Consider the following 26268-nt stretch of genomic DNA (forward strand, 5'->3'; position numbering starts at 1 on the left):
ACGGCGGTGGGCGTGCGTTGGGAGTGTCTGTCTCGTCCTTGGCCTCATCCGTTCCATCTGTCCCGTCCGTCCCGTCCTTGGGACGGTCTGTGGCCGCTCCGCGCCGGGGACAGGGCAGGTGAGTGCACGGCTCCGTGCCCGCGCCCCGCGGACCGCAGCCTAGCGGCTCGGCGGCGGGGGTCTGTCCGCAGGCGTGGGCGTGGCCCGCCTGCCTGAGGGGGTCGCTCGCCCCAGGTGGCCGTGAGGGTAGTGCATGGACAGCGCGGGTGTCCAGCCCCGGCGTCCGGCCCCGGTGTTCAGCCTCCACCACCGCCCCCGGGCCGGTACGGCCCTGCCCCGCCCCGCCCCGCCCCAAGCCACCAGGAGTGTCCCTCAAGACCCGCCCGCAGGAGACTTCCGTAGCTCCTCGTGGCCCTCTCGAGGCGCGTACGCTTTCGATGCGTTTTGGGCTACAGACACCAAAAAAGCCGCGTGGAATTTTACTTGTGCTTCAGGAGAGCGTTTGTGTGAGGAGGCGGGAGGGAACTGCTCCCCAAGAGGGGAACGCCTTCCTCTGCTTGTTCTGCTGGGTGTCTCTGGGATGCTGCTCCGTTGGATGAATGAACGAGTTGCTGCAAGAGCAGCGCATTTCCTCACGAAAATGGCACATTTTTACTGTGTAAATGCTGCTTTCTCTCCCTGCGGGGTGCGAGAGTGTTTAGGGGAGCTGGTGGAAATGGGGGTGGATTTTGCTTTAAGTTAAACAGTTGACTGAAAATGTGGCAAACGGTTTTCCTCAGTTGAAGTCATCTTAGTGCTAAATCTCAGCGGATGAATGGTCCTTCAAAGTTCGCGTTAGTTTCCATTTTTTGAAATTTACGCGTGTTTTCGAAGGATGTGTTGCTTCAGGTTAATTTCAGGACCCGCGCTGGAATGTCTTATTTGTCTGTGAAAGATATAAGAGTGCATTTGACTTTATCTGTATTTAAAAGGGCGAAAAATCTGTATTTCTTTCGGTTTGTCATTTCAGTTGAGAAATGCAGTGCCTAATAACTGAGCATTGCATTTGCGTTTGGAGTCACTGTTAGGAGTGGCTGTTGTGTTTGTCAGAGTGGTAAAATTGCTCTGCTGGTTTAGGTGTGTTGATTTAGACTTTGTTTTTTAGTTAGTACTGCTATATTTCGCAGATATATTTAAGAAATTGCGGGAAGCCGTTGTTTGGTCGCTTTATTTCACGTGCCTGGCTGTTGGCTGAGTCACAGCAGTCTGCAGTACTGGGCAGACACACAGAAAGGTGTTAGAGCCGAGGGCATGGTCACAGATGGTTTGAAGATCTGCTGCCCCGTCTGTTCTAAAGTTGCTGGGCAGATCAACAAACCAGTTGTGCCTGGCACATTTTGTCAATGCGGAACCACAAAAAACCCTCACAATCTGTTTCTGTGTAGGAAAGCAGTAGTACTTTAAATAGCCACAGAATTTTTAATTCCTTCTGAAATTTAAGCCCTGCTGTTGATCTTAAAAAGAATTCCACAAGCAATTTTGGACAAAATACAGTTAACTCACCTCAAGTTGCTGTTTAACCAGGACATTGTTGCCCTGGTTGTTTGCAGCTTGCTTCCCCTGACTGCCCACAGCTGAGCTTCCCACTGAAGGCCTTTGAGTTTGAAGTTCTTGGTGATGAGCTGGTTAGCATGCAAATGAATAAATAGGAAAGCAGCTGTAGCCTATTAAAAGTATTAATTTCCTCTGGAGGACTCAGACAATAGGAGTGATTGCCTTCTGCATTTCAAGTGTGCACTGTACAGGCAGTGCGTATATGTGTGGCGGTATGCAGGAACCAGGTGCCAAAATCCTGCCCCAATTTAGAGTTGTTATGAAAACCGACCTGAAGCAACTGTGGTGGGCAGGGATGGCAGTGGGATGCCTGGAGCAGCAGTGTTTTCCTTGATTCTCAGTGCAGCTTTTGGGATGGCCACAGTAACCTCCTGGAGGGGAAATACAGAGGTGGTCACTGCCAGAAGGACAGAGCCACATGATGTCCCAGGCATTATCAGCCTCTTCAGCCCTGTCACAGAAGACCTCTTCGGAAGGATTGATGTCACTTACCTTCTGTAAGTAATAATGTTTTAGGTTATCAGGCAATTACACTTTCATGTCTGTCCCATGCATGACTGTGCAAACCTGGGTTCCTGCCATGGTGGACAAGGTTTGATTCTATACTAGCTTCCTTTTGTAAAGGCTCAGAAGAAATGCTGTTGAATAGCACCTGATAAAACTATCAGCAGACAGGCTGTGTGAGAGACAGATACTGGTGGGTCACTTACATTTTCCCCCTTCATAGCAAAAAATCTTGGATAACAGCTGTTTGGGGAAAAAAGAGATGTATGGAGAAACATACAAACAGAAGGGAATGTTTAAGTCTTGCATCTCAAATTCACTAATATGATTGAGGATTTAAAAATCCACCTGAGTTTTTATAATGATAGAACACAAATACATGGAACTGAAGCAACAATACCAAGTTAGCATGTGGACGATGAAGTTTTATTGAGGCTTGATCCTGGGAACTCTCTTGAGCATGGCTAACTTTGCTGTTCCAGCAGACTGAATTCACAGTCAGTCATTTTTCTATATGGAATTTCTTCAACTTGTGCAAAATTAAATTGTTTTCATAGAGAATTATCAAATCTTGCTTTGACACTCTGCAATGAGAAGAATGAGGTTATAGCCCATGCTGCCTTTCTGGACTATCCCAATTGGAATATCACTGATCAGGCTGAATGGGAACCATTCCTGCATGAAAACTACACTAACAATAAATGCACTGTAAGTAAATTGTGTGTTTTATTTGAGTTTTCATTTAAGGCTCAGGTATGGAAAATACATATGGGCATCTACAATCTATTTCTGGTAGAGTTGAGGCATTCAGGATGCAGAAGGTGGTAGATTCCTTGTGAAACCCTTGTGCTGACATGGGCATCTCAGTTCTGCAGTGAGCTTGTTTGGTGCTGGTGGGGAGACTGCTGCTCTTTGTTTTGCATGCTGGCGACTTTCACACGGGCTCCTTGGGCCAGCTTGTGAATTTCTGGTAGGATCTACAGATTAGAAACAGGCCCTTGCAATTTTAGCACTCAAATGCTTCCCCATCACTGAGTCCAGCTGGGAACTAGATAGTTGGATTGTTGAGAAAATACTGAAAATGTTAAACCCCAAGCACTCATAAGGTGGACAGCATGTGCTACTATAAGGTGTTGGCAGTGCTGCAGTTATCTCTGGGCATTTTGTTCATCAGTTCTCCAGGGTCTTCTGTGATGTTAAGAAATGGCTTGGAGGTAGACTGACAAAAACAATGTTTGAAAATGTGTGCTCTTAAACCATCAGTAAAGCCAAAGGGACCGTACAAGAAGGACCTGTGATTTCCTTGTAATGGATTTTGTTTGCCCCTTGAGCAGCACTTTGTGGGCAGGCATAGCCACTTCATTCAGGGTGCAGCTGCTCGGGAGTTTCTGTTGTCCTGTGCCTCCCTCGGGCTTTCTGGTGGCTCTGCAGGATCTGGTGCAGGGGCCTACAGAGAAAAGACAAGAAAAAGAAGTTACTACTCAGAACCAGTAGTGAAAAATACCTTGAAACAGACAGGCAGCAGAGTTCTTACTTTTCTACGATGGAGTTTATTTGCTAAAGTAGGTGTAGAAGATTCAGTGATCTATGCTTCTGCATTGGCAGAAGCTCTGAACATTTTCTGGGGTATAACTTGATGAGATGTCATTGGTAAACTGCATATTAAATCCATGCAGGTGTGTTTTTTCAAAACTAAGATCATCTGAACATAGGACTTCTATGAAGTCTAGCTGACCTTTTTCCTACTGTGCAGAAATGATTTCAGGGTCTGAAGTGGGAGTTAATTTGTGCAGAAAGGAATAAGTGAAGATGCTTTACTGGATTTTCTGGTTACCAGCATTATTTGGAAACAGTTACAGCCCAACTCTGGTTGACTTGTCCTCTTGGACCTCAACAGCACTATGTTTGGTTTTTTCCTTCTCTTTGCTTCTGAAAAACAAATGAACAGCCTGATTTTTAGGGATGTCTTTGGATGTTTGCTACAATAGCTTGTTGTCCTGATGCTGGTCCATGTACTGCAGCCTCTATTGAAATCATTCTTGGTCTTAACTTTTTGCTGAAGTTTATTTATGCTTCTAGCTATGGTGTTTTAATTGAATATCATACTATTCAGAAGGTCTCAGGTTTCCCATTTGAAGTATTTTTATCTACAGGCAGACTTTCACTGACCCAGCATTTGTAATTAATATGCCAGAGAATAGCTGATTTAATAGCCCTTGCCATTCCAGCTCAGGGATTTCCCATGTTCACTGGAGGTGCACAAGATAAAGATATCTGTTAGTCTGCCCTGTTTCTGCCTGGTATTTGTGTATCTAATGATGTCATATTAAAATTTGTAATTTTTCTTACTACCTTAAAAAAACCCCACTTTGGGATTATGAGAAATATGTGAGCTTTTGCTTTGGGTTTTTTTTAAACCTAAAAAGGAAGTCTTTGTCAGATGCATGTTGAATGTTTAATATGGTTGAATGTTGTTAGTTGAGAGTTAATACTGTTCAATATGAAATGTACAGTGTATATTGCAGTCAAACAATAGTAAACTGAATAGATAGTTTAGAAACAGCTTCTGCTGTAAATGTAAAATTAAATAAAGCATTTTAATCACATAACTTTACCCGCACATGCTTTGCAGTCACTTATGTATATTTTGCTGCTCCTCGAGTGCAGATCATGTGTGTTGGAAATGTATATGTGTACTAATACTTAGGCTGGTGGAATAAACATGAGCTGCATAGCATGTAGACTTTCACTCCTCGTTTTGTAGCCTTTGAATACGCTCTTCGTGCATCTCATTGTGGCAAAGGAAGAATATGCAGCTGGATGTTCCCAAGAAATTGTTAGGTGAGTTCCTGTGTAGCCTTGGGTAGTGAAGCATGTGCCCACTTCTGCTGTCAAGTCAAACCATCTCATCCAGATGCTGCATCAGAGATCTGCCATCAAAGGCGTGGTATGTTAACTATTCTCACCACTGGGAAACTGCTAAAAAAAAAAAAAGGATGTTTCAAATTTAAAGATTGGGAAAATTGAAAAAAATAAGGTAGGACAAACCAGTCAAAATTATCCAGATGAATTTCAAATGATGCTGTTTGTCAGAAATGTCTTAATTGTTGAGCCATGTGGACTTAGGAAGGCTATAGGCACTGGAGGAAAAAAAAAAGTATATATTAAAAAACTAGCTGCTGTCTGTCATTGATGAGTGTAATGATGAAAGACTGAATATGCTTGTTATTTGTTCAGGAGAGCTTTCATCTTACTACCAGAACTGCAGTTTATACTTCTCTTTATACCACCTGAGGAGAGGTTAGGTAAGAGTTTAATACTATTTTATTCTTGAAGTGAGAGCAATTGCAAACCTAATTAATATGTGAGCTCACAACTGTGAACTTGTTGTGGTGTTCTTTTTTTTAATACTGAGAAGAGCTATCAGTTTATAGACATGTGTAAAACATAATCTAAAATCATAATCCCATGTGCAGGAGGTACCTGTGATTCCATGCTCACTCCAGCAGCCATTCAGCAGTCTGTCCATTTCCTGCAATTTTTAAATTTGCCAGAAACAGTACATCAAAAATGGAGTAAAGATCTCAAAAATCAATCCCTACAAGTTTTGTGAAGATTTCTGGTTGAATAGAACCAAGAGACTGGAAACTGGGCATTTTGTCTTAGTTAGCCAAGCCAGTACAGATTGGAAGAGGACACTTTGGTGAAGCTCAGAGGGGCTGCTGGAGATATGGAAGGAAGCTTGGATTATTTATTTTAGAACAGAGGTACAAAGATAGACAATACACGTGTTAATCAGAGAACAGCACCAGACTTGAAATTTTAGTCCTGAATTCACAGTAATAAATCAACCATGCAATTAACTAAGCTGAAAAGGGAGCTGAAACTTTTCTAATATGCCAGTTTCTACAGACATGTTGGTTCCAAGTCCCACTAAAGGACTGTAGCGGTGTGTCAACTTCAGAAAGCAGGGCTTGAATGAAGGGTTTTGTCAAATCTACCCTGGCAACCAACCTCAGCTTTCCTTCAGCATTGAGTCCTGACAGGGATTCTCCAGAGGCATAGAGAATTGGCTGTGTTATTTTTATAAGGATTGGATTCTCCCAATTTCTGATTGCTCTGAAGCTTATTCAGGTTTGGAATGCTAGATTAATTAGATGGCTTTGGTGACGATTCTCACATGTTTATACTGCTGTAATTTCAGCCTCATTGCCTAACTTAAAAGATTTGGAACATTTTACTACCTGTGGTTTAAGTTTGAAACTCCATTTTCCTCAGACAGTTTTGCTGCTAATTTAAAGCTTGCATAACGAAGTTTCTCTGTTCCCCCTGACAGGTTTTAGTCATTCAGAGCTGGACATGGGGAATGTCTTTGAAAGGATGATGCCTGTTCCAGGCTCACCCATGGAGAGAGGTTTCACTTTGCTGGTGTGCCCCAGGCATCAGTGTCACCCACAGCTGTACGTGCGCCAAGCAAGGTAACGCAGCTCCTCGCTTCTGCTTCCCTGAGCACATCTGGCTGGAGAAAACGGAAGGATTTTCCTTCTTTGGTTTACAGCATCAGTAGATTAGCTTGACTGCTCTGGCTTTCTGTAATAGTCAAACTAGGTAGTTCTAGGATTCTGCTAGTTTTGTTCTATTTCATCACAAGATATATTTTTTTGAATGCTAGTTAGCTATATGGGAAGACTGTTTTCTGTCAGTGATGTTTATTCTGTGATCTGATGGCTGAATTAGACCACCGTGTATTTTAGAGAGTGCATGTGGTTTCCAGTTTTCTTGAAGCCTCTTCCAACTTGTTTTTAATTTTCTCATTGTCTCATGCTGAACAGTCAAGAAAAGCTTGACTAGGAAGGCCTGTTAACTAAAAGAAATAAGTAAGACCACAGAACCCCTACTTCAAGCACTCTTTCAGACATCAAAAGTAATTCTCTTCTGTACAGTTTTTCTTGTGGAAGTGCTCCTTGCCTTGACTTTGGCTGTGTTTCAGGGGAGCAGCCTCCTTGGCCTTGCTGAGGGAGCTGAAGAAAATCATGGGATAATACATTTTTCTTTCCATTGTATTACTAACCCTTTTGATGGCCCCAGTTTGGACCAAAGATTTGATATCCCCACATAGTTTGCCTTTAGCAGAGCTTTGCTCTTGCTGTGGGATCCCAGTCATAAATGTCATTAAAAATGTGAAACTGAATTATTTTCTCCTTTCTGCTCAGCACAGCTGCCTGCAGTGCATGAGGCAGACATGTGCATTTCTCTGCATCTTTTCTGTTCTTTCTACCTGCACAGTCATTGTTGCTACTCTTGGTTTTTCCTACCACATGTGTTCTCCCTGTGCCAGTATTGCATCCGGGACATGAGAAATGCTGAGTTTCTGACCCGGGGGCCTGGTAATTTTCCTGTTGTCATTGCTGTGGAGATGCTTCCCTGTAGTGTGGTTGAAATAGAACAAGTATCCATTAAATTTTGGGTTATTTGTTGCCCTCTCCACAGTGGGAAGACTGCTGGTAGGGTAATGTTTTATGAAGCAGTAGTTGGATTTAATTCTGATTTATTCTGGAGTTGGTTTTGTATGTAATAAATATAAGTGTTGCTTTGCAGCTAGGTAGCAGAGTTGTGATTAAATTAGCATTTCTGATGCCTGCAGTGAAGATTGAAGTTTAGGGATAAGCATATTCCTTGGACACTATCACATGGTGTGAGAGCTCTGTACTGACCAATGCTCACAGATGGCAGTGCTACATTGAGGGTGTCTGATTGGTAAAGCCACGCCATTTGTTTATGCACTGATTCATGCTTCCAGCTTGGGCTGTATTCTGACAGAAGCCTGTCTCTGAGAGGTGTTTTATTGCATATATTGAATTTCACCACATGGGTCTGAAGCGAATCTGCAGCTTGTTGCTCAACTTTTGAGCACTTTAAGAAAAAAGTCTGAGGCCTGACCTTTGCCACTTCACATCCTCCTGTTTTAGCTCTGGATATTTCAATATGTTAAAAACTCTTTCATACTAACTAGATGTACAATTGTTAGGCTTTTTGAGTGTTTCTTTTGAGTTGTCTTACCACCTATCACTAAGTGAATGGACTTCTATACAGAGAAGATATCAGTAGGTGAGTTAATGCCTGAAGATTTAAAGTCTTTCCATATGTCTTCATTCTGACTGTTGTATTTGTTGTTTTTTTCAGTTTAAAAAATTTTTTTTGGATGACAATTGAATATTGTCAATAGAAATGTTCTTTTGCATGACTGGAAATGTCACTTAGGCCATATCAATATTCCTGATAAGAGCTACTATCTTGTCTGGGATTTTGGTAGTTTGTTATAAGAAATAAAAATTACTTTAGCTTTGGTACTGTTAGAAAATTAACTGGGGAACTAGTTTTCCTCTGAAATTACGCAGTGGTAATTCATACTTCAGTGTTGTCCATCAGTAGATAACGGGTTAGGCTAATTTCTGTTTGCAGAAGGAGCTCTGCCTTTCCCTTCCCTCTGCATTCAACTCTGTGCTTCGCTGGCATCTATAGTAACAGTTGGTGGAGTCGTTAGAGACTCCTCTGTGGATGTTGTCTGCAGCCACCTGCCTAGCAACATGTTCTGGAGCAGTGAGATGAGATTAGAGTGATCTCTGTCCCCTGCTTACGGAGGGAGGAAAGCAGCTGTAAACTGCTATTTTGTTTAACCATCGATTAGGAAGTTACTCTCTCTCTGACCTCTGTGAGAAGTCAGCAATGTGCCAGAGTGCAGCCCACTAAACTTTGATGTTTTATGTTCTTGCTGGTATCTCGCCTAAATCTTGCCATTCTTGGATTTATGCCCTGTAGGCAAGAGTCAAATTTGCAGTTCTGTGCTTGTGCTCACAGTAGAGGAATTTTGTGGCATTTTTATATTGGAAAGCTTACTGGGGTTTGGAAGGTTTCTTTACTTTTTTAAATACTATGGTACTGGTGGAAGATATTAAAAGCAGAATTAAAGAGTTAAAATGGTTGTGTTCCTACAGTGTAGTGTGCAGGGAGATGAATGGACGTTTGCAGAGTCCCACTGACTGTCACAGGGTCAGTCTCCAGGAACTGCACCTTTGTGTGTGGCCTTGTCCTGGGTCCCACAGAGCAGAATGGTGTAAGGCACTCAAAGCACTTGGCACAATGTTCCATTTGGAGGAGGTGTCTGTCTGTTATGGACCCCACAAAATAACAGAGTTCAATTAGGATACAGTCTTATTCTGTTACCCCTCTTCGTTTGGTTTGTTTGAGGTTTGATAGCTTATTAACCGACTTGCTGTACTAATTAATTGTTCTGAGGTGGTGGTGTTCTGATAATAGAACATCTCACTACAGATTTTTCCTTGGGATACTTTGTGTGAAGGAGATGAGGGTAACCATTTTGGTTTGAGGGATAAAGAATGAGTTACTGGAAGTTTTTAGGGAGCTTTCATTGTTGCTGGAGCCTCATTTTAGTTGAGGGGAAGAAAAAGGAACAAAGTCAGAATCCAAGGGGTCCCTAGCCTTGGTTACAAAGGTGGTCTTACCCAGAGGTCGCATCCATTTGGGTATGCGGAGCAGCAAAAGCATCCAGAGACGCGCCCCACCCCCGACCTCTCCACTCTCCTATGCTGGAGTCAGGCAGTGCTTGGGAACTCGGACAGTGTTTGATACAATGAGAAACAGAACCTTTTGTCCAGCTGTCTTTTCTTTAAGACTCCTTCCAAATCCAGAAACACACAGAATGGCACTGAGAATCTGTTTATATATATATATATTATATGGGTTCCTGCCTGTATGGAACAACGATCTCCCACTTACAGGTATTGCATACAGGCACTTCCCTACCTGAGCGGTGGGACTATGGAACAAAACAAGAGTTTTCCCCAAAACCCAGGGAAGCTCTGAAGTTCCTGGTTCTCCCTGCAGAAGCAGATTTGTGCATCCCTAATGATGGAGGGAAGCCTGGGTAGTTGTTCCTGGATACCGTCCTGCCAGCAGCAGGTTTGTGCATCCCTGACAAGCGAGGGAAGCGTCGCGGGCCGGTCTCGGTTCCCGTGCAGGAGGAGGAGGAGGAGGAGGTTGGTGCATCCCGAATAAGCAAATTAGCCTCTGCCCGTGCCAGGCGGAGCCGCCGGGTGGCGGCAGAGACCGCGCGGAACTCCGCCAGCTCCGGTGTCGCCTTGCGGGGGCCCGGAGCCCGGACAGGCTCGTCGAGATGGTCGAGCGCGAGCGTTCCTTGGGTGTTGGTGTGATAGCCGAGTAGCCACCTGCTCCCGGCCCCGAGCAGGGAGGGTTTCCCCTGCAGTTTGTTCCAGTTGTTCTTCTGGCAGCCTGACATAGCCCTAGTTTCCTCTCTGCTGCTTTTGGTTGCACCACTCAATTCTGCTAGTTTTCTAAGAAATAAATACAAGTGGTTTCACATTATTGATAGCAGTTGAGTGTTAGAGCTGGTTTGCCACCCACCTTCATGCCATAGTCTCAGCATGTGTGACTGATGAATTCTACCACCGTTCTGGTAAGAGTGCTGGATTTTTTTATTCAAAGTTACATTGTTCTGGGCTATAAATAGCGGTCTAGTGGGAAAGAGTCTCTGTTGCCTGTTTAAATAAAAATCCGTGTAGGTTGAGACTTGTATGAGTGCTCCACCACAACTGTAGGAGAACGAGGCAGAATTTCAAACTGGGATTCCCGTATATTTCCTTAGGGAAAGAGAAGCATCTCTACTGGGCAGTGCAGATTTTGGTAGGTTCTACTGGCTTTCGAGTATAGTTGTCTCTCTGGTGCTGAGACTCCCACTTTAGTGTGCACTGGAGATGTGTCCTAGGTGAAGTAAATTGTACGTGCAGGCTTTGGAGCAAGTATTTGTAATATTTTTCATATGTTAATGGAGTAAAACAGAAATATCAGGGCCTATTAATAGCAGAGCCATAGGATATTACCTGATCTCTTTTTTGCAGGATGGAAGATTATGATGATCTCATGCTAATCTGGACACCTCAAAGTGAGACTCTGAAGGAAACCTATGGTGAATATCTCCTTGTTGATCTCATAGAGTGTGAAGGTGAAGAAAATCAGGCAGCTGTTTGTGAGGTCAGTCTGCCATGAGCTCTGGTTTTGTCTGATCGTAGCCTTAGTGATGTCCTTTGTGACAGCTTATTCTAGTTCAAGGAATAAAATCAGCAGCCCACCTGTGGAAGGTGGAATTCATGCTCTGTTCCCACACAGTGCCCTTCTCAATGTAATTTGTCTCTGTCTTCAGGAGTGATGTTTCCAGTTCAGAAATAAAGCAGTAATTCCCAGTTCTTGTGCAGATTATTTTCAAGTAATTTAGACAGACCATCTTGACGAAGCTATGTTGTGATTTTAGACATTTTCATTATAGGTGGCCTGTTTTCATTCCCAGGGAAAGCTAGTATTGTATATGAAAATAAGTAGTCAGTTAAAGTCCTGTAGATAATTTTTCTTTCTCTTGGCTCAAATGGATTTTTGCTGAAATGAAAACAAAGGTAGGAATTAATTTAAATAATAAAGGAGTGGTAACAGTTATCCTGCTGAAAATTCCTGTTAAGATTTTCATGTGTTGGTAATTGTGCATGGTAGTGCAAGCTGATAGGCAATATAACATCCTTAATTCCTGAAGTCTGCTTTTTGTGGCAAATGGTTTTGTAAGATTGCAACATATAATCACTGCCATTGGGAGCCAAATGGGAAACAATACACCATTAGTGTAACAGCACACTGCTGTCGGTATAAATAATATATTCCAGTGGCATGTTTGGAGTTTGATGTGAGAGCACCAAAAGGTGTTCCATGCACCCAGTTTATCCTAGCTGCTGCTGCCATGGCAGGTTGGAAAGGCACCTCCACACAAACCATGATGAATGCCAACTTTCCCTGCAGAGAAGGAAGCTGGCAGCCTCTTTTTGCACATATGGTAGATGGATTGATTAATCAGCCTCTGCTGAGCCTTGGGCCTGAAATTACACAGCATCCAGGCAACTGCAGCACCCCAGCTTTGTTGGTTATGCAAACAAACAATCACTTGTTGCTTGAGGGCAGAAAAATTAAATGTCACACTTTTTAAAGTCTTCGTTGAAGTGCTGATAGCCTGATAAAAGAGCTGTACAAAACCAGCCTTTGAGTTTTCATTAGGTTTATAAAGGCTTTCATTTTGTTTATTGAAGAGGAAAGAAAATGTGTTTTGATGATGTGTTTCACCAGAAAGTTGCATATACTACTAAAAATTTAAGAGCTTCCTTCTTCTAGACTTGTCTCAGGTTAAAGCCAGAAGCTCTCCAGCATGCCAGTTGTCCCTGGTCCCAGTGTGTATCTTGCTGAGGGCTGCAGCTTGCTGAGAACTCCAGCAGCAATCAGGCATTCAGAGTACAGTGGGTGCCAGCATTGAAGGGATCCCCCCATCACTTTCATGTTTGCCAGGGCATTTTATTTTTAAGACTAGCTCTTGGATTTTTTCAGAACACAAAAGTATTTGGGGCTTACAAGTGCTGCAAATAATATATACTGCATTAGGTACTCCTTATACATAATTGATTTCTTGAGTTGTTAATTTCTTAGGAGAATAAAATAGACTCTTCAGTTTGAGCCCAATTTGGGTCCAAATCAGCGGCCAGTAATGAGTCACTTATTACAGCTAACTGAATGAAGGTTCTACTTCAGCTGCACTATAACTTTAAACAAAATTATACATTTTTGAAAGTATGTTGTGTATTTGCCATAACAAATGTTTTACTGAAACTCCAGGTCATTATTTGGCCCATATATATAAACTTAATATTCTTTCAAGTCATAGCTAAAAAAAGAACATCCACTGCAGAAGTCCTAATACATACATTACAGGGAAAAAATAAAATAGGATCTTTAACTTTTGCTGAAATTGTTCCCTTATAGTTTTCTATTATGTGCAGTCAGCGATGGAGCATAAAAGTTTGTTTCAGAAATTGTTTGCTCAGTTTGTTGTGCCCTGTCCTAGAATGACAGGTTTGTGTGACATGGCTTTTATCTTCCAGGTTGGTGGCACTGCAGTAGGATTCATGAGCTTATGTTCTCATGTGAATGTTTCCTTGTTTCAAGAGTGTTTTGACTTAGGGCCTTTCCATGGACTCTGCAAACCACATCCTGAGGATATTCTCAAAGTGCCACGGAAGCCAAGCATTCAAGGAGGTATCTGTATTCTAAAGTGCTAAATAGGTGTGTTTGTGTCTAACTTCTGAGTGGGTTCTGCAGGAGGTTGGAAAAGGATATATAGGTTTACTAGCAAGAAAACACAAATTAAAATACCTGTTTTTGAAGCAGAGTGCCTGGTGTTTTTTAATTGAAGAAGGGAGTTTTGATAGCCTTGGTCTCTGACTCAGAAGTCATTGTTGTTTGTGAGGAGCTGGCCTGTACTAGGTGTGGGATAAATGCAGGCTTCAAGTTTCTGAAAGCTGTTGCGTGGGGTACACTGTCAGATACAGTTGTGCTGTTAAAGGAAGATGTGATTGAAAAACCTGGTGGTGGGGTCTGTCAGTAGCTGAGCAGCTGGCTAACTGTGCTTGTTATACTGTCCTGTTGACTCATGTAATCTTTTTTCCTTGTGGTTCAGCTTCTGCTCTTTGCTGTCTCCTGGATTACAAGACTTTGGGAGATTAGGAACTGTTTCTTTATTCTGCTTTTTTATTGGGCCTGATAAAGCAACACATGTGCAAGCTGCCTTCCTGTGAATGGTAAAAACCAGTAGCACAAATATGTTGCCTGTTTGTAGAACAGAAGTAACATGTAAATGATTTACAGCGGTTGTCTTTATTTTTCAGTGTCAAAGGGCTTTTTGTGCAGAAGGGCAATATTTTGCTATCTGCTAATTATCAGCAGTGGAATAAAACTCCTCCACCATTATGTTGTTACTTACCTGCTTTTCTGACCACAAGGCAGCAGACAAAAAAGGGCAACCAGGGAGCTGCAGGTCCTGCCAGCTGGGACCTCAAAGCCGGCAGTCAGAGAACAGAAAAGGGAGAGAAACAGGTGTCATAGCTGCACCCGTGGACTTCCCCTCCCCTGCAAGGAAGCACCTTGCACATAGGAGATGGAGGAAGCTGCCTGTCTTCTGTTTGATTCTGTGCTCCTGCAGCTCCAGGAGTATTAGTTCTGAAGAGTTGACAGACATGGTTGTGGGGATGAATGAGACTGAGGAGGGAGAGAGATCATTCAAGAGGTGGAGCCCAGTCCTGAGCTGTCTACTCTGGGTGATCCTGCTTGAGCAGGGGCTTGGGCAAGGTGACCAACCACCAAGGCTCCCTCCTAGCATTACCCATCCGTGGGCTGTTCCTGCTGCTGGTGTCCACTCTCCTTCTCCAGAGACTGCAAGCTGTAGGTCTGTGTTTTGTGGCAAATTCTGTGCTGCTGAGCTTTTCAGTGAGTATGTGGTTACAGGGTTCCACAATACAGCTGTTACGTGGGTTTTATCATTTAGGAAACCTATGGGACTTGTTCTAAATGTTAAAACTTAGCATGAGCAGCTCTTCTGTTCAGTTTCTTGAGAATCTGGCATCTGAGTGCCTTTTAGAAATATTTTAAGCAGCATGGTTAGCAGTCCTGTGAATCTATCTCCTTTTCTCTCTTCATTTAAAACTTTTATTAGGTTTGATGGTAGTTGCAGTTCTGTGGATTGCCTTTCAGGTGACTTAAAGTAATAGTATTCCTTTATTTGTAATGACACGGGCAGCTCTGGGGAAAAATAATTATTTGTAGTCTTTCAGGTAGCTTGAGTGCAAATCGTTAATGATGTTGGACACATGAGGAGAAACTTGAGTATCATATGATGAGACCCTGACTCTGGTGCTATTCCTAGAGAGAGCCACCAGAAACCTAACCAAAGTTGTCTATTCACTGCTTGGGAACATTAATTCTGTTATCACAGAATAGCTAAAATTTTTCTTGTAGCTTTGCACATTTTAAAATAGAAGAGTTGCATCCCAGTAGTCCATTGTTAAACCTTTCCAACATAAGGGCCAGACTGTGTCCTTGAAACCTGTTCGCGTATAGTTTGCATTTGTGGATATTGCAAAGCCATGCCTGTTCCATGAAGGCCGCTTTAGTGACTACTTTGAAAACTTGCTGCTGGACGTTGCTATGCTGTGAGGGAAGAGCAGGTTCAGTGACCTGCCACCAGTAGAAGATCTGGACTTGGCTTTATGGAATCTGAAGGCTGGAAATTTTAAAATGCAAGCTGCATTCCTTCATAGAGTAATTTTATGTTCCTACCTATAAAAAGGTTAGTTTTCCAAGCTCTTTAGCTTTTAAGTAGAGACCACAGGTTGATATTTTTTCCCTTTCAAAATGTAATGCTGAATAATAATGAAAGTGTATACAACAGTCTGTACTGATATGCCACTTAGGCTTCAGGGTAATTACAGTAATCTGGTTGTTACTCTATATGGTGTCATGAATTAGTTGTTAGAAAACATGATGCAATAGGAATGATTCAAGGGCTTTTCATCAGGCCTCATGGTGAACTGGCTCCTTGATCCTGCTGACTGTACCTCAGCTAACAACCCAGCAATCATGGATTTATTTTAATTTTCTTTGTTTGTGGTCCTTACTTGATTTAGAGACAGTATTGCAGCTCTTCGCATCACTTGTGCACAGCATGTCTGTAAACATCAATGCAGCCATGTCTAACACGCGTGGATGGTGGAACCATTAGGATTTGCATTTTAGTATAAAGTCAGAAACAACATATCAATATTTACATGACAACAAGAGACTTGTATTAATTAACTTCTGACACCTGCAAGGCTGTTGGTAATGAGAAATGGAGCTGGTTAATCAAGATGACATTTGATCATTTCTGTGAAGGCTGACATCTGTGATACCTCCAGAGAATCCCATGATTCCCACCCCCCGCATTTCTTCTTGCCTTGAGTGTTGCATCTGCACTATTTTATTGACAGAGAAACAGATTTTGAGATAAGATTGTTTTCTAAATACTTCTGGCTAAATTATTTTAAGCCTTTCTTTTTTTTTTTCAAGTGTCTATTATTATGTGAAGAAATGCTTCTATCTGTGAATGTAACTTACATGGGTGTCCTAAGGCAAAGTTCAGAGGGAGAAGGGATAAATTCTGTTGTTTTCTGAAGCTTATTTTGTATTCTTGGAGCTCAGAAACCTTGACTTCCTTAATGTTACTGGATCTTCCAAATGCAAGGATGCCCTTACTTGATGTGTTTTCTTCAGCAGCAACACCTACACCTCAAGGGTTTATTGTGTATAATTTATAAAGGAGTTATAATACCTGTTTCTTGTCTCTTACTGCACCAGTAAGAGCTCTGGTTTGACTGGGATTTAACCTGGATTTCAGTTTTTTGGAGAACTAATCTGAGAATGAAGAGCCCTTCTTGCCCTTGTGATCACCAGAAAGGAAGTTAGCAACACACAGGGTTGAAGATATCAGTCAATAACACTAACTCCTGTTTTTCAGTTGAGATCGGGTAAAGATTTGGCATAGGGATACACACAACTTAGGGATTGTTTCCAAATTGTGTTGTTCAGGTCTTATTTTACAACAAATTCCCTGGATTTTTTTTTTCTTTGAAATCAGTATAATGAAGCTCTAGCCAAGTAACTGTAGGAGGGACTGTTTTAACAGTGGATGTTAAAATGAAATCTTTTGATAGAGGTAGCCAGACCCACTCCAGCTATTGCTGTGGTTCTGAGGGTAAAGCGTACATTAATAAACCTTGTGCACTTTGTCTTTTACTTTACTCAGATAAAGATGAAAGCAACCAAACAAGTCAAAAGCCAGAGCCTGTTTCTTCTCAAAACTTGGAACATGTTCCTGGTGCAGATGCTGCAGCTGTGCAGGTAATGCTGCTGTACCCAGCAGTGCTGATGACTCTCAGAGCTGATACAAAGCAAGGCTCGCAGAGATGAGGACAAGCAAATACTGCTGAGTTCCCCATCTGCACTGTCCTCTGCTCTGGCCTACATGTGCCTCTGCTGTGGGGGCACGGGTTGGAAGCTGCTTTGGCTGTGGTCTGGAGGGAGGAGGCCAGTGTTATTGGTCAGGGTGAGTTTGCCCATCCAGTTCCCCATGCACAGCCATCCGGGTGGGAAGAAAGGGTCACACAGCGGAGAAGAAAGGATGGGGCTTAACTAATGAAAACACTTTGTGAAGTGGTGTAAATGAGCCCTTGTCTGTTATTGTTGCAGGAAGACGGAGCTGTGACCGTTTCCCAGACTGAACTGCCAGTAGGTGATGTCAGCAACACAGGCTCTAAAGGTTCAGCAGCACCCCTCCTGGAGACTGATGAGGAGGGGAATTTGCATCCAGTGTACAGAGGACCTTCAAATGTTTTCTGTATCCGTCTGCTTTGTATTGATGAGAAGTATGAAACTAGGTAAGTATAGAGGAAGAGTCACTGCTTTTCTATTCAGGACATTTATCACTGTATTTATGTTCAATGCTGTGCTCCCAGTCTTTTTTTTGCCTGGAGACATCTGTGTAGCAGTGTGGATTCTGAGATGCATATTTGGAGGAGGTAGAATTCCTGTCTGAAGGCTTCCCTTAAGATGACCTCATGCAGAGCTGTACATCTTGGTGGTTTCACACATTTTGCTTGTATGCTTCTCTGGCTTGCCTTTGCTTGATCCACGTATCTGTAAAAGAACTATTAGCAAAGCAAATATACCTAAAGGAGGGCAGGAGGTGATGCTGTCTGCAGCCTGGAATTTCATCCCGAGGGAGTTCCTGCTGGTCTTGCACAGCGTGGACCCAGAAATAGCAGCTGACTTGAATTGTAGTTATGATTGCTTCTTAGCCTTGAGGGAAGTTTTCTTCTTGGTAGTTGTTACCCACTAAAGCTGCTAAATGTTTTCATCCCTGAAACCCAGAGCTGTAATGTGGCTTGTTAGTGCATTGAGAGTGAAATGTGAAGGAACTGAACTGCTGGCTTGTGTGCTGATACTTGATACTTTTCTAAGCCCCCTGAAAAATCTCCCAACTCAATTCTTGTGGTCGTTGCTGCCAATAAGGTCCTGGATACCAGAGAGAAAATTGCAATGCAGTGTAGTTGCAATGGCATTTTCCTTTCCCCTGAGCAGCTATTCTGTTAACTAATCTTAGTTATGTATTATATAAGTGAATATATAATATCCCAATCCTGATCTGTACTTGCAGCTTTAAGTTTGCATTCAAGGATAGATATTGCAATTAGAAATTATGTATCTTTTAAGTAATATTATTAAAGAGGTAATTAAAAAGGGAGCTTAATTACGGTTTTGAAAGGAGGAGAGGATTTATCAGTATTTATAGGTAACATATATCTGTATTAATTTCTTCAAAAGATACATTCTGTGTGGTGGAAAAGTGTTTTATGAAACTTCAGCATAACTGGGTTTTGAGCTCTTTGATATCCTTACACAGGGGAGAAACAGCAGGGCTTTGGTGAGATTTCTGAAGTCTTTTTAAACTGAAATATCACAATTTGCTGTCACTATGGAAAAGAGACTGGGATAGCTCTAAGTCAGTAGGTGAGAAGTGGAAAGAAGTGTTCAAAAACAATTCTAAGTATTGATGTTCCTGTTAGTCTGTCAGAGCACATCAGCACTTTCCTGAGTGGAAAGTCACAGAGCCCTTGGTGCTGGCTGAAAATATTGTGGAACATAGCAATAAGTGTTTGTACCCTGAAGTAATACTTGCTGTATACTAATACGGCTGTGGTAGTCCAGGAATGGCTTCTGAAGAGACTGGAGTCAACAACATGAGAGCCAATGTTTTGTTTGTTCCTCCCTCCGCCCTTTTAGTGAGGAGCCTCATGTATTATGTCAAACATCCAAGTTATTCTTGTTAATAATTATGCTTTGAGCACTAGAAGTCAGAAATTTCTTGCAGCATGCAACATCAGCAGTTGATTATTGATGGTCTCTTGGGATTGTCTGATCTGCTCTGAATAAATGTTCCTGCACTTGCAGGGATGTCAGTATCACAGTGTATCAGATCATTCTGATATGTGCTTTATTTGCCAATATTTGCTTTTGGTTGCAGGTCACTGGATTTTTTGCATTATGCTTTCAACGTTTTCCCAGTGAGTATAACAAAAGTTGGAATGGTTTTGTGTGGTGTGAGAGCAGTGCAACTGGCAGGTAGGGGATGTGGGTTTGCTGCTCTACTGAGTCTACCCCACAACGAGTGTGCTGGGCCTGGTTACCCTGGGCTGAGCTGCTCCCCTCCTTGGCTGATTCTGGACTTCATGGAATGCATACCTAAGTCCTCTGTTTATCCTAGAATCCTGGACCAATTTGGTTTGGAAAGGAACTTAAAGATCATCCAGTTCTATCCCTGCCATAGGCAGGACACCTTCCACTAGACCAGATTGCTCCAAGCCTTGTCCAACCTGGCCTTGGACACTTCCAATGATGGAGCAACCACATCTTCTCTGGGCAACCTGTGCCAGGACCTCCTCACCCTCAGAATTTTTTCTTACCATGTAATCTAAACCTACTCTCTGTCAGTGTGTAGGCATTTCCCTGGCACTATGTGCTCTTGTAAATAGTCTCTCTAGTTTATGTTCCATAGGGTCTTCTCTGAGATGCAGATTTTAAAAAATGCTTCAAACTCCTTTAAAACTATGTACAGACCCAGACTCTACCTAAATTGAAAACAAACTCAGCAAAATTTATTAAAGGAGATGGAATTAAAGCCCATAAAACAGCGGTATTAAGGAGATTGCTAGTATTTACCTACAGACTAAACAGTGGCACTGTGGATTCACAGTGCAGTAGCTATTTCCCACTCATGCCCTGTGTGATCACTCTGTCTGAGGTAACAAAGTCCACTTTCTGATACTTTCTTAATGCACAGCAGATTGTTGTAAAGTAGTGTTACAAATAACGGCATGGCAGTGTGCCTTAGAGACAGGCCCTGGGTACCAGAGACACTGATTTGGCCCAAAGAACCAGCACACTCAAAATCACTGCTTACCACTGAAGAAAGTTCCTAGAGAGAGCTGACCCAGAAAGCATTTCAAATTTATGTAATTTATCCATCCAGCAATGTCAGTCTTTGAAACAAAATGTCAGGATGGAATCACCAGATGTAGTAAGGAATGTTCACCCCATAGTTTGCTTAATGTGGAGCTATTTCTGAGCTGTCAGTTCTTTGGTGCTGCCCAGGCAGAGCAATGCTTGGAGGCGTACAGGGCTGTCTGTCCCCTCAGAGGGCTTTGGGTAAAGTTTAGAGAACACTTTTATTGCCTGCCAATGTCTTTCAGGACAGAGACTTGTGTGTCATCCTGGTGCCACATCATGTCCCGGAGTTCCCCCTGATCCGGAGCTTTGTTCGGGCTGTCCCTTCCTGCACTTCCAGGCTGGGTCGGGAGCTGTATGTGTTCCACCGGATGGGATTGCTCACGTGAGTTGTTCTTCGGGACAGCCCTGCTGTGCTCTGGGCTGCTGTGGGACACACCATCCAGTGTTTGTAGGGAGTGTCCTCTCAGTAAAACCCAAGCACAATGAGAGGATTCGTTTGGGATTTGTGTGTACAGTACTAAGGTAGGGAAGATGGACATAGGTATAGACCAGCCAACTCCAAGTTCCCTGGTTCCAAGTTCCAGGCCAGCAAAGAAATGTGGTGCTGTGTTTGGCCTTAGGGATGTGGGTCAGGTTGTGTGACACTGGTATCTGAAAGTCTGATGTAGGTTTAATTCTTGGAAATATGCTGTAGCTTTCTTAAGAGAACTGCAGTCATGTGTTTCTGGGACACACAGATCACAGCAGGAACATGTATCTGTTCTATATAATTTCTTTACTTTTGGTGTTGAATCATTTATTTCATGCCTTCAGTTTCTGTGATGCTCTGAACACTTCCGTAGGTTGAGATATCAGTGAACGGGGACACCAAATCTTTCTTGCTGTGACTTCTGTTATGTGGAATGGGTTTTCCAAAGCTTTGCTTGTATATCAAGCCTATTCTGGCCCAAACATCAAGTTTAAATTGTAGCATAGTTAGAGATTCTTTTTTTTTGGTTTTGGTCCTAATGTACCTAAAAACTATATGGTTTTAGCAAAATACTTCAAGGATTAATTGCATACCTAATCACCTTTGGTGGTATGTAAATACTTCATGCGGGAACTGGCCAGCTCCTCTTGGACCTAGGCAGAAGCTTTTTGCCCTGGGGTGAAACTTCTGCTTCTGGGTCCTGAGTAAAAATCCAGCTGGCTGGAGAGAGAGCTGGTGGAGTAATTCCTGGTAATCTCAGGCACAACTGCTCAGTAATCTACCAGTAGGGTTGGGAGTCAGGTGTCCTCTTGGAATTTTGGGCAAAATTCAAGTTGTTATCAAGGCTCTTTAAAAAAAAGTTACCATCCTGATTACATTGTGCATATTCCAAATGACACCAGTCCTTTCATGCAAACAAAATAGGGTCATCAGTAGCATTTCCCAAGTCCCTCTGCAGCTTTGCAGAAAAGTAAGGAAAGATATCTGCTCACTGAGGTTCAGGATCAGAAAAGCTTTGGGAGAAACCAGAGTAAGCTTTTGGAAAGTTTCTGCAGAACAAAACCCACAGGGTGCAACAGCAGATATTGTCTTGGAAATAACCAAATCTGTGGAAGTGAAAGATCAACACATTGTACTTGCACCTAGGGCTTTCAAAAGGATATGAGTGAAAAGGAAGTCACAGAAAATGGACTAAAAGAAAACCAGGATAAGAGGGGAATATGAAGACGTGAAAGGGCAAAGTCAGAAGAGGCAGAGGCACAAAATGAGCTGCTGATTAGTACGGGTAGTAAAAGGAATAAGAAAAAGTGTTAAGTACACAAAAAGCGAGAGTGCAGCAAATGGAACTTTGAGTCTGCTACTTAACAGTGAAGGAGAAAAAAAATAACAGATGACAAGGCATAGGCTGAGGTTCTTAATGGATACTTTGCCTCAATTTTCACTAAAAAGCATAATAATAATAATAGTCTCTTGTCTCTGAGCAGTCAAAGGACTTGAGCATCTAGAATGAGTTAATTCATTGCTGGGAGAGAAATGAGTACAGACCTTGGGTAGTCCTTCTTCCTGTTCCATGCTCCCAATGGAGCTGGTGGATCTGCTAATTTAAAAAAAGAAAAGGCAGTTTCAACTTTTCACATGTTTTGTTTTTGTTATGAGATGCAGTTCTCTGTAGGGACAGTTGCCTTCCCTGGGGCATGGGTGGGGGCAAAGCTGGTGGGCTGGGCTGAGGAGCCGTGGGAGGATGGCACACTGGGGCTGCAGAGTGAGCCAAAATGCTCAGCACTCTTAGGTCTTGTAATCGGCAGTGGAAACATGTGAAAAGCTACAGAAGCTCATATGATGCTCACTTAGAATGTCAGGATTAGTCTGTAATTTAGTAACCAACTGTGTGCTTTTTAGCAGTCAAAAATGGTCAGTGAATTCAACTGTGAAATTTCTCATAACATACCAGAACCAGTAAGTTTGTGTTTTTTAAGGTACCAATGCTATTCATTAAACCCATATTCCAGAAGACGCCTCTCAATGTGATTGAGGCTGAAGAATAGCACATCCATTTTAAATTGAAAGTGAGAAGAACGGGAGTAAAACAAATATACTATGTGAATTGCAACTTTTTTATCTGTGAGTGAAAGAACTTATTTCTTGTAACTAAAGTTGTAGTTCAGCTTCTTGAACAGCATTCCACAAGTGTTGTCTGCACGAGTTGTGTGTAACCAGGAAGGAGTTGCTGCCTTTGACAGACAGTGGGAGAGCTCCTCTATTGCTGTAGACTGTCAGTGTGAAGTGAATTTTTTTCCTAACTAGTAGGTGGAAAGATGTTTGCTAACAGTCTCTCTGAGCTTAGTGCCAGGTGACTGCTGTCTATAAGTAAGGTGTTCCATGTGTGGCACAGGCATTCTGGTACCACATCACGACTGTGTCATTACTGACTGGCACTGTACACTGAGCAGAGCCATTGCAGTCATGTAAATTTATCCTCATGTGATACTGCTTGAGGCACCAAGGCCTAACACAAAAATTATTAATTTGTTCTCAGAGAAATTGATGTCCCTGCTTTACTTTGTACCATGACAGCTGTCTCAGTTTTATTTTTCTCTGTCCTTTTCTCATTTTTATTGCCTTTCCCTGTTTTTATCTTGCTCTTTTCCCCATGTTGTTCGTGTTCAGTGTTCAGCCACAGTGTTCAACTACAGAGTCCACATTCTTTTTATGGTTCTTTGCCTCCCTTTACTGCTGACTTTTACTCACTTGACGACAGCTGATACCTGGGATTATAGATTGGGCTGAGGATTTAACAGCAGATGAAGCAGGATTCTGGAATTGTCTCAGGTAGATGCTCTGATCTATTACTATGCAGTAAGTTCATCTCTGCCTTTGGAACAAGTGTCATTTATCAATCAGTTGCAATTTCTGAACAGTGTGATTGGTACTTGTGAAGGGTGCGTTGTCTTACGCTTGGCAGTTGTCCTTATTTTGTTACAGAGTCAACTTTAATGGTTTTTTTTTTCCTTTTTTAGGTCATTTAATGTAAGAAAAGCAGCAACCAGTGACCTACAGGGTGTCAAAATGCTTGTTGAAACTCTTAGCTTGAATGAAAGTATATGGAATGACTCAAAGATATTCACTGAGGCTCGCCGGGATCCAGTGAGTATTTGTTGTTGATACGTGTTCAGTTCTGTCCTAAGGTCAGGACTTAACCCAGGACTGAAGCAGTGACTGAGCTTGTAGCACTCCTCCAGCAGCTGTACCTAAACTGAAGCATCAGTGAGGAAAGGTCTGTGTGATCCAGAGTCCAGCCACACACCTGGCTCAGACAGGGCTCTCGTGGGGAGCAGGCTGGTTAAACTGGGATGGTGCCTGGGAGCTACACTGGGAGGAAAATGTTTTAACTGGGACTCTGTGGTGAAATAGACAGGTACCATTAGAAAGAGATTCTACTGAAATGGGAAATGTACATCTGTTGCCTTTACCTTGCAGGACGGGATGCCAGTAGAGGCTTTTGTAGCAGAAGTTTTGGATCAAATCGTTGGTGTTTCTGTTACTAGGGATGAAATGGTAAATTCAATTTGTGTTCCATGAGCTCTGTGGTGCTTGGTCCTCACACTAAGGCTGAGTTTTGTGCTTGGCACTATATGTGTGTTTAATAAACTGTCTGTAAAAGTGCTTCTTGTAGAAGCTCTTTGGCCTATGCCCCCTGGATTATTTCTCTGCTCATAGATAATGATTGACGCACAGATGAAAAAAATGTTCCTGTTACTTTTAAGAAGCTGATGCTATGTCCTGAAAACAAAAGGCCATTCCCTGATTGAGTAAAAAAAGACACCGCACGTTATTATTGAAAAGTAAACATACTCCAAGTTTGCCACTTTTGTGGCATTCTGCTAGGACTGAAAAGGTGTAGTTTAGGTTGTTCAGCAGTTCTAATGCTTAGTTTTTCCAATAGAACAGTCGCTCCTGTTTCCGAGAGTAATTCTCTTGATTATATTAAGAGCTAAGAGGATAGATTGAGTGAATAAATGTGCAGAAATATCAGCTTATCACTTCAACAGAGAAGACTTGTCAGAGGGCATTTCTTACACTGCACTGCTCTGTGGACTTCCCTTTTTCAGCTGGAGTTTAGTGAGAGGGACAGCCTGGGCTTCTGTGCCTTGAATGCAGAAAAAAAGGTGGTTTTTTTTTCCCCCCCACCTTGGATGTCTGTTAACCTTCATCAGGCATTGTGGGGAAAGGGTGTACATTCCTTGTAAATAAGGGTAAGCTGCAAGGAAAGGTTTTGAGACAATGAAAATATTTTTGAGAAAAATCTCAGTCAGTGCCCTTCAATTGAGGATGGCTCTCAAAGACACTTGATTTCAGTGTCTTTGGGAGTTCAAATGTAGTTATGTAGTTCCTTGATTGATAGAATGTGACTTGTTGGTTGGTATTTGCTAAAATCCTGTCAAGATAGCTGCTGATCACTACTGACTCACAAATTCCTTATATTCCAGGATATTGAATATATTCGATCACATTACAACATTGAGGACTTCATTCATTTTAATCACCACCAGCAAGAGGAACATGGGCATCTTTGCCACTTTGTCTTGAATCCTGTATTTCATCACTATACAAAATATTTTCTAAAGGAGATTCTTCGCTTGGGTCACAAATCTTCTCTTTACTACCCTATTTATCCAGATTATGTGGAAGGCAAGGTAAGGAGAAAGTAATTAGTATTTCTTATATTAAATATTGCCACATTTTCTCACTTTATTTTTTCTTTGTTTCCATGAATGACTGCAAACAGAGATTTTCTTGTCAATCTGCAGCAAACTGTACGTACTTTTCTTCCTGTCTGACATATGCTGGACCCATGAACACAGCTCTTGCATAGCAGGGCTGATCTGGGGTGTCCACCGGTGTCTTCAGGAAGCATGGTGGGAAACAGAATGGGAATGGCCCTGGCCTTGGCTCCCTGCCCAGCACAAGGATAATGTAGCCTGAGTAAATGCAAGGGGATCATCCTAAATACATCCATGTGGTTTATAGAAAATCTTCCAAAGGGATTCGGGTACTCTAGATTGTGTTTCACCGAAAGTCAATGGGACTGGGACACCTCATTGGCTTTTGGAGGGGGGCTTGCGTTACTGCAAGTGTCACAGGAGAACCGTAAGAACTAAACTTTCAATGGAGAAAATCCATTTCCAAGAAGAATGAAATTCAGAAACATTCACATATGTGTTTTGTCATCAGTCTCCTGTGAGAAAAGGGAACACAAGGTAAAGTTTCCAAGCCTGTGTTGCCATCTGAAGCTGCTGTCTGGCCTAGGCAATCACCCTGTGTCCTGGCACCACTGATGGAAACACACAGTGCATTCCAAGGGCAGTTCATCTGTCAGTTGTACCTGCCTGTCTGGAGGCAAATGGAATTTTCCCCTGGAGACTGACCTCCAACTTGGGCTTATGTCTGGCTGGCTGGACCTGGCACCTGGTGTTTAGATGGTGACTGAGATGAGTTCTGTTCTTGGTCACTTGGGTGTTTTTAAAATCACCACTGGCTTTCATGTGTGAACTCTAGGCATGTTAGACTGGGGTATGTTTGCAGAAGGATGTATTTTCCTGTGCACTTTTGTGGAGTTCTAAGTGTTCCCATGAGGAACCAATAATGTTCCTGCATAGCATTAGGTTCTCAGATTCTGAAGAGGCACTCACAGAAATGCAGTT

The 26268-nt window shown here is 42.5% G+C and overlaps 1 protein-coding gene across 1 annotated transcript in view; it reads left to right on the forward strand.

Moving 5' to 3' along the window:
• Positions 1 to 24: 24 nt before the first annotated feature.
• Positions 25 to 26268, forward strand: part of CFAP61 (cilia and flagella associated protein 61) — a 90064-nt gene continuing 63820 nt past the window's right edge. The window contains exons 1-15 of the mRNA XM_083856672.1: positions 25 to 118; positions 1935 to 2090; positions 2655 to 2805; positions 4862 to 4938; positions 5335 to 5402; positions 6434 to 6575; positions 11034 to 11166; positions 13104 to 13257; positions 16838 to 16932; positions 17281 to 17468; positions 19115 to 19154; positions 20340 to 20479; positions 23584 to 23710; positions 24044 to 24121; positions 25054 to 25260. Of these exons, the coding sequence (XP_083712798.1) occupies positions 1948 to 2090; positions 2655 to 2805; positions 4862 to 4938; positions 5335 to 5402; positions 6434 to 6575; positions 11034 to 11166; positions 13104 to 13257; positions 16838 to 16932; positions 17281 to 17468; positions 19115 to 19154; positions 20340 to 20479; positions 23584 to 23710; positions 24044 to 24121; positions 25054 to 25260 (1743 nt within the window). The 5' untranslated portion in view covers positions 25 to 118; positions 1935 to 1947. The remainder of the gene's footprint in view (positions 119 to 1934; positions 2091 to 2654; positions 2806 to 4861; positions 4939 to 5334; positions 5403 to 6433; positions 6576 to 11033; positions 11167 to 13103; positions 13258 to 16837; positions 16933 to 17280; positions 17469 to 19114; positions 19155 to 20339; positions 20480 to 23583; positions 23711 to 24043; positions 24122 to 25053; positions 25261 to 26268) is intronic.

The sequence above is a fragment of the Zosterops lateralis genome, assembly GCF_965231275.1.
Source record: "Zosterops lateralis genome assembly, chromosome: 3".
In the NCBI taxonomy this organism is placed as follows: domain Eukaryota; kingdom Metazoa; phylum Chordata; class Aves; order Passeriformes; family Zosteropidae; genus Zosterops; species Zosterops lateralis.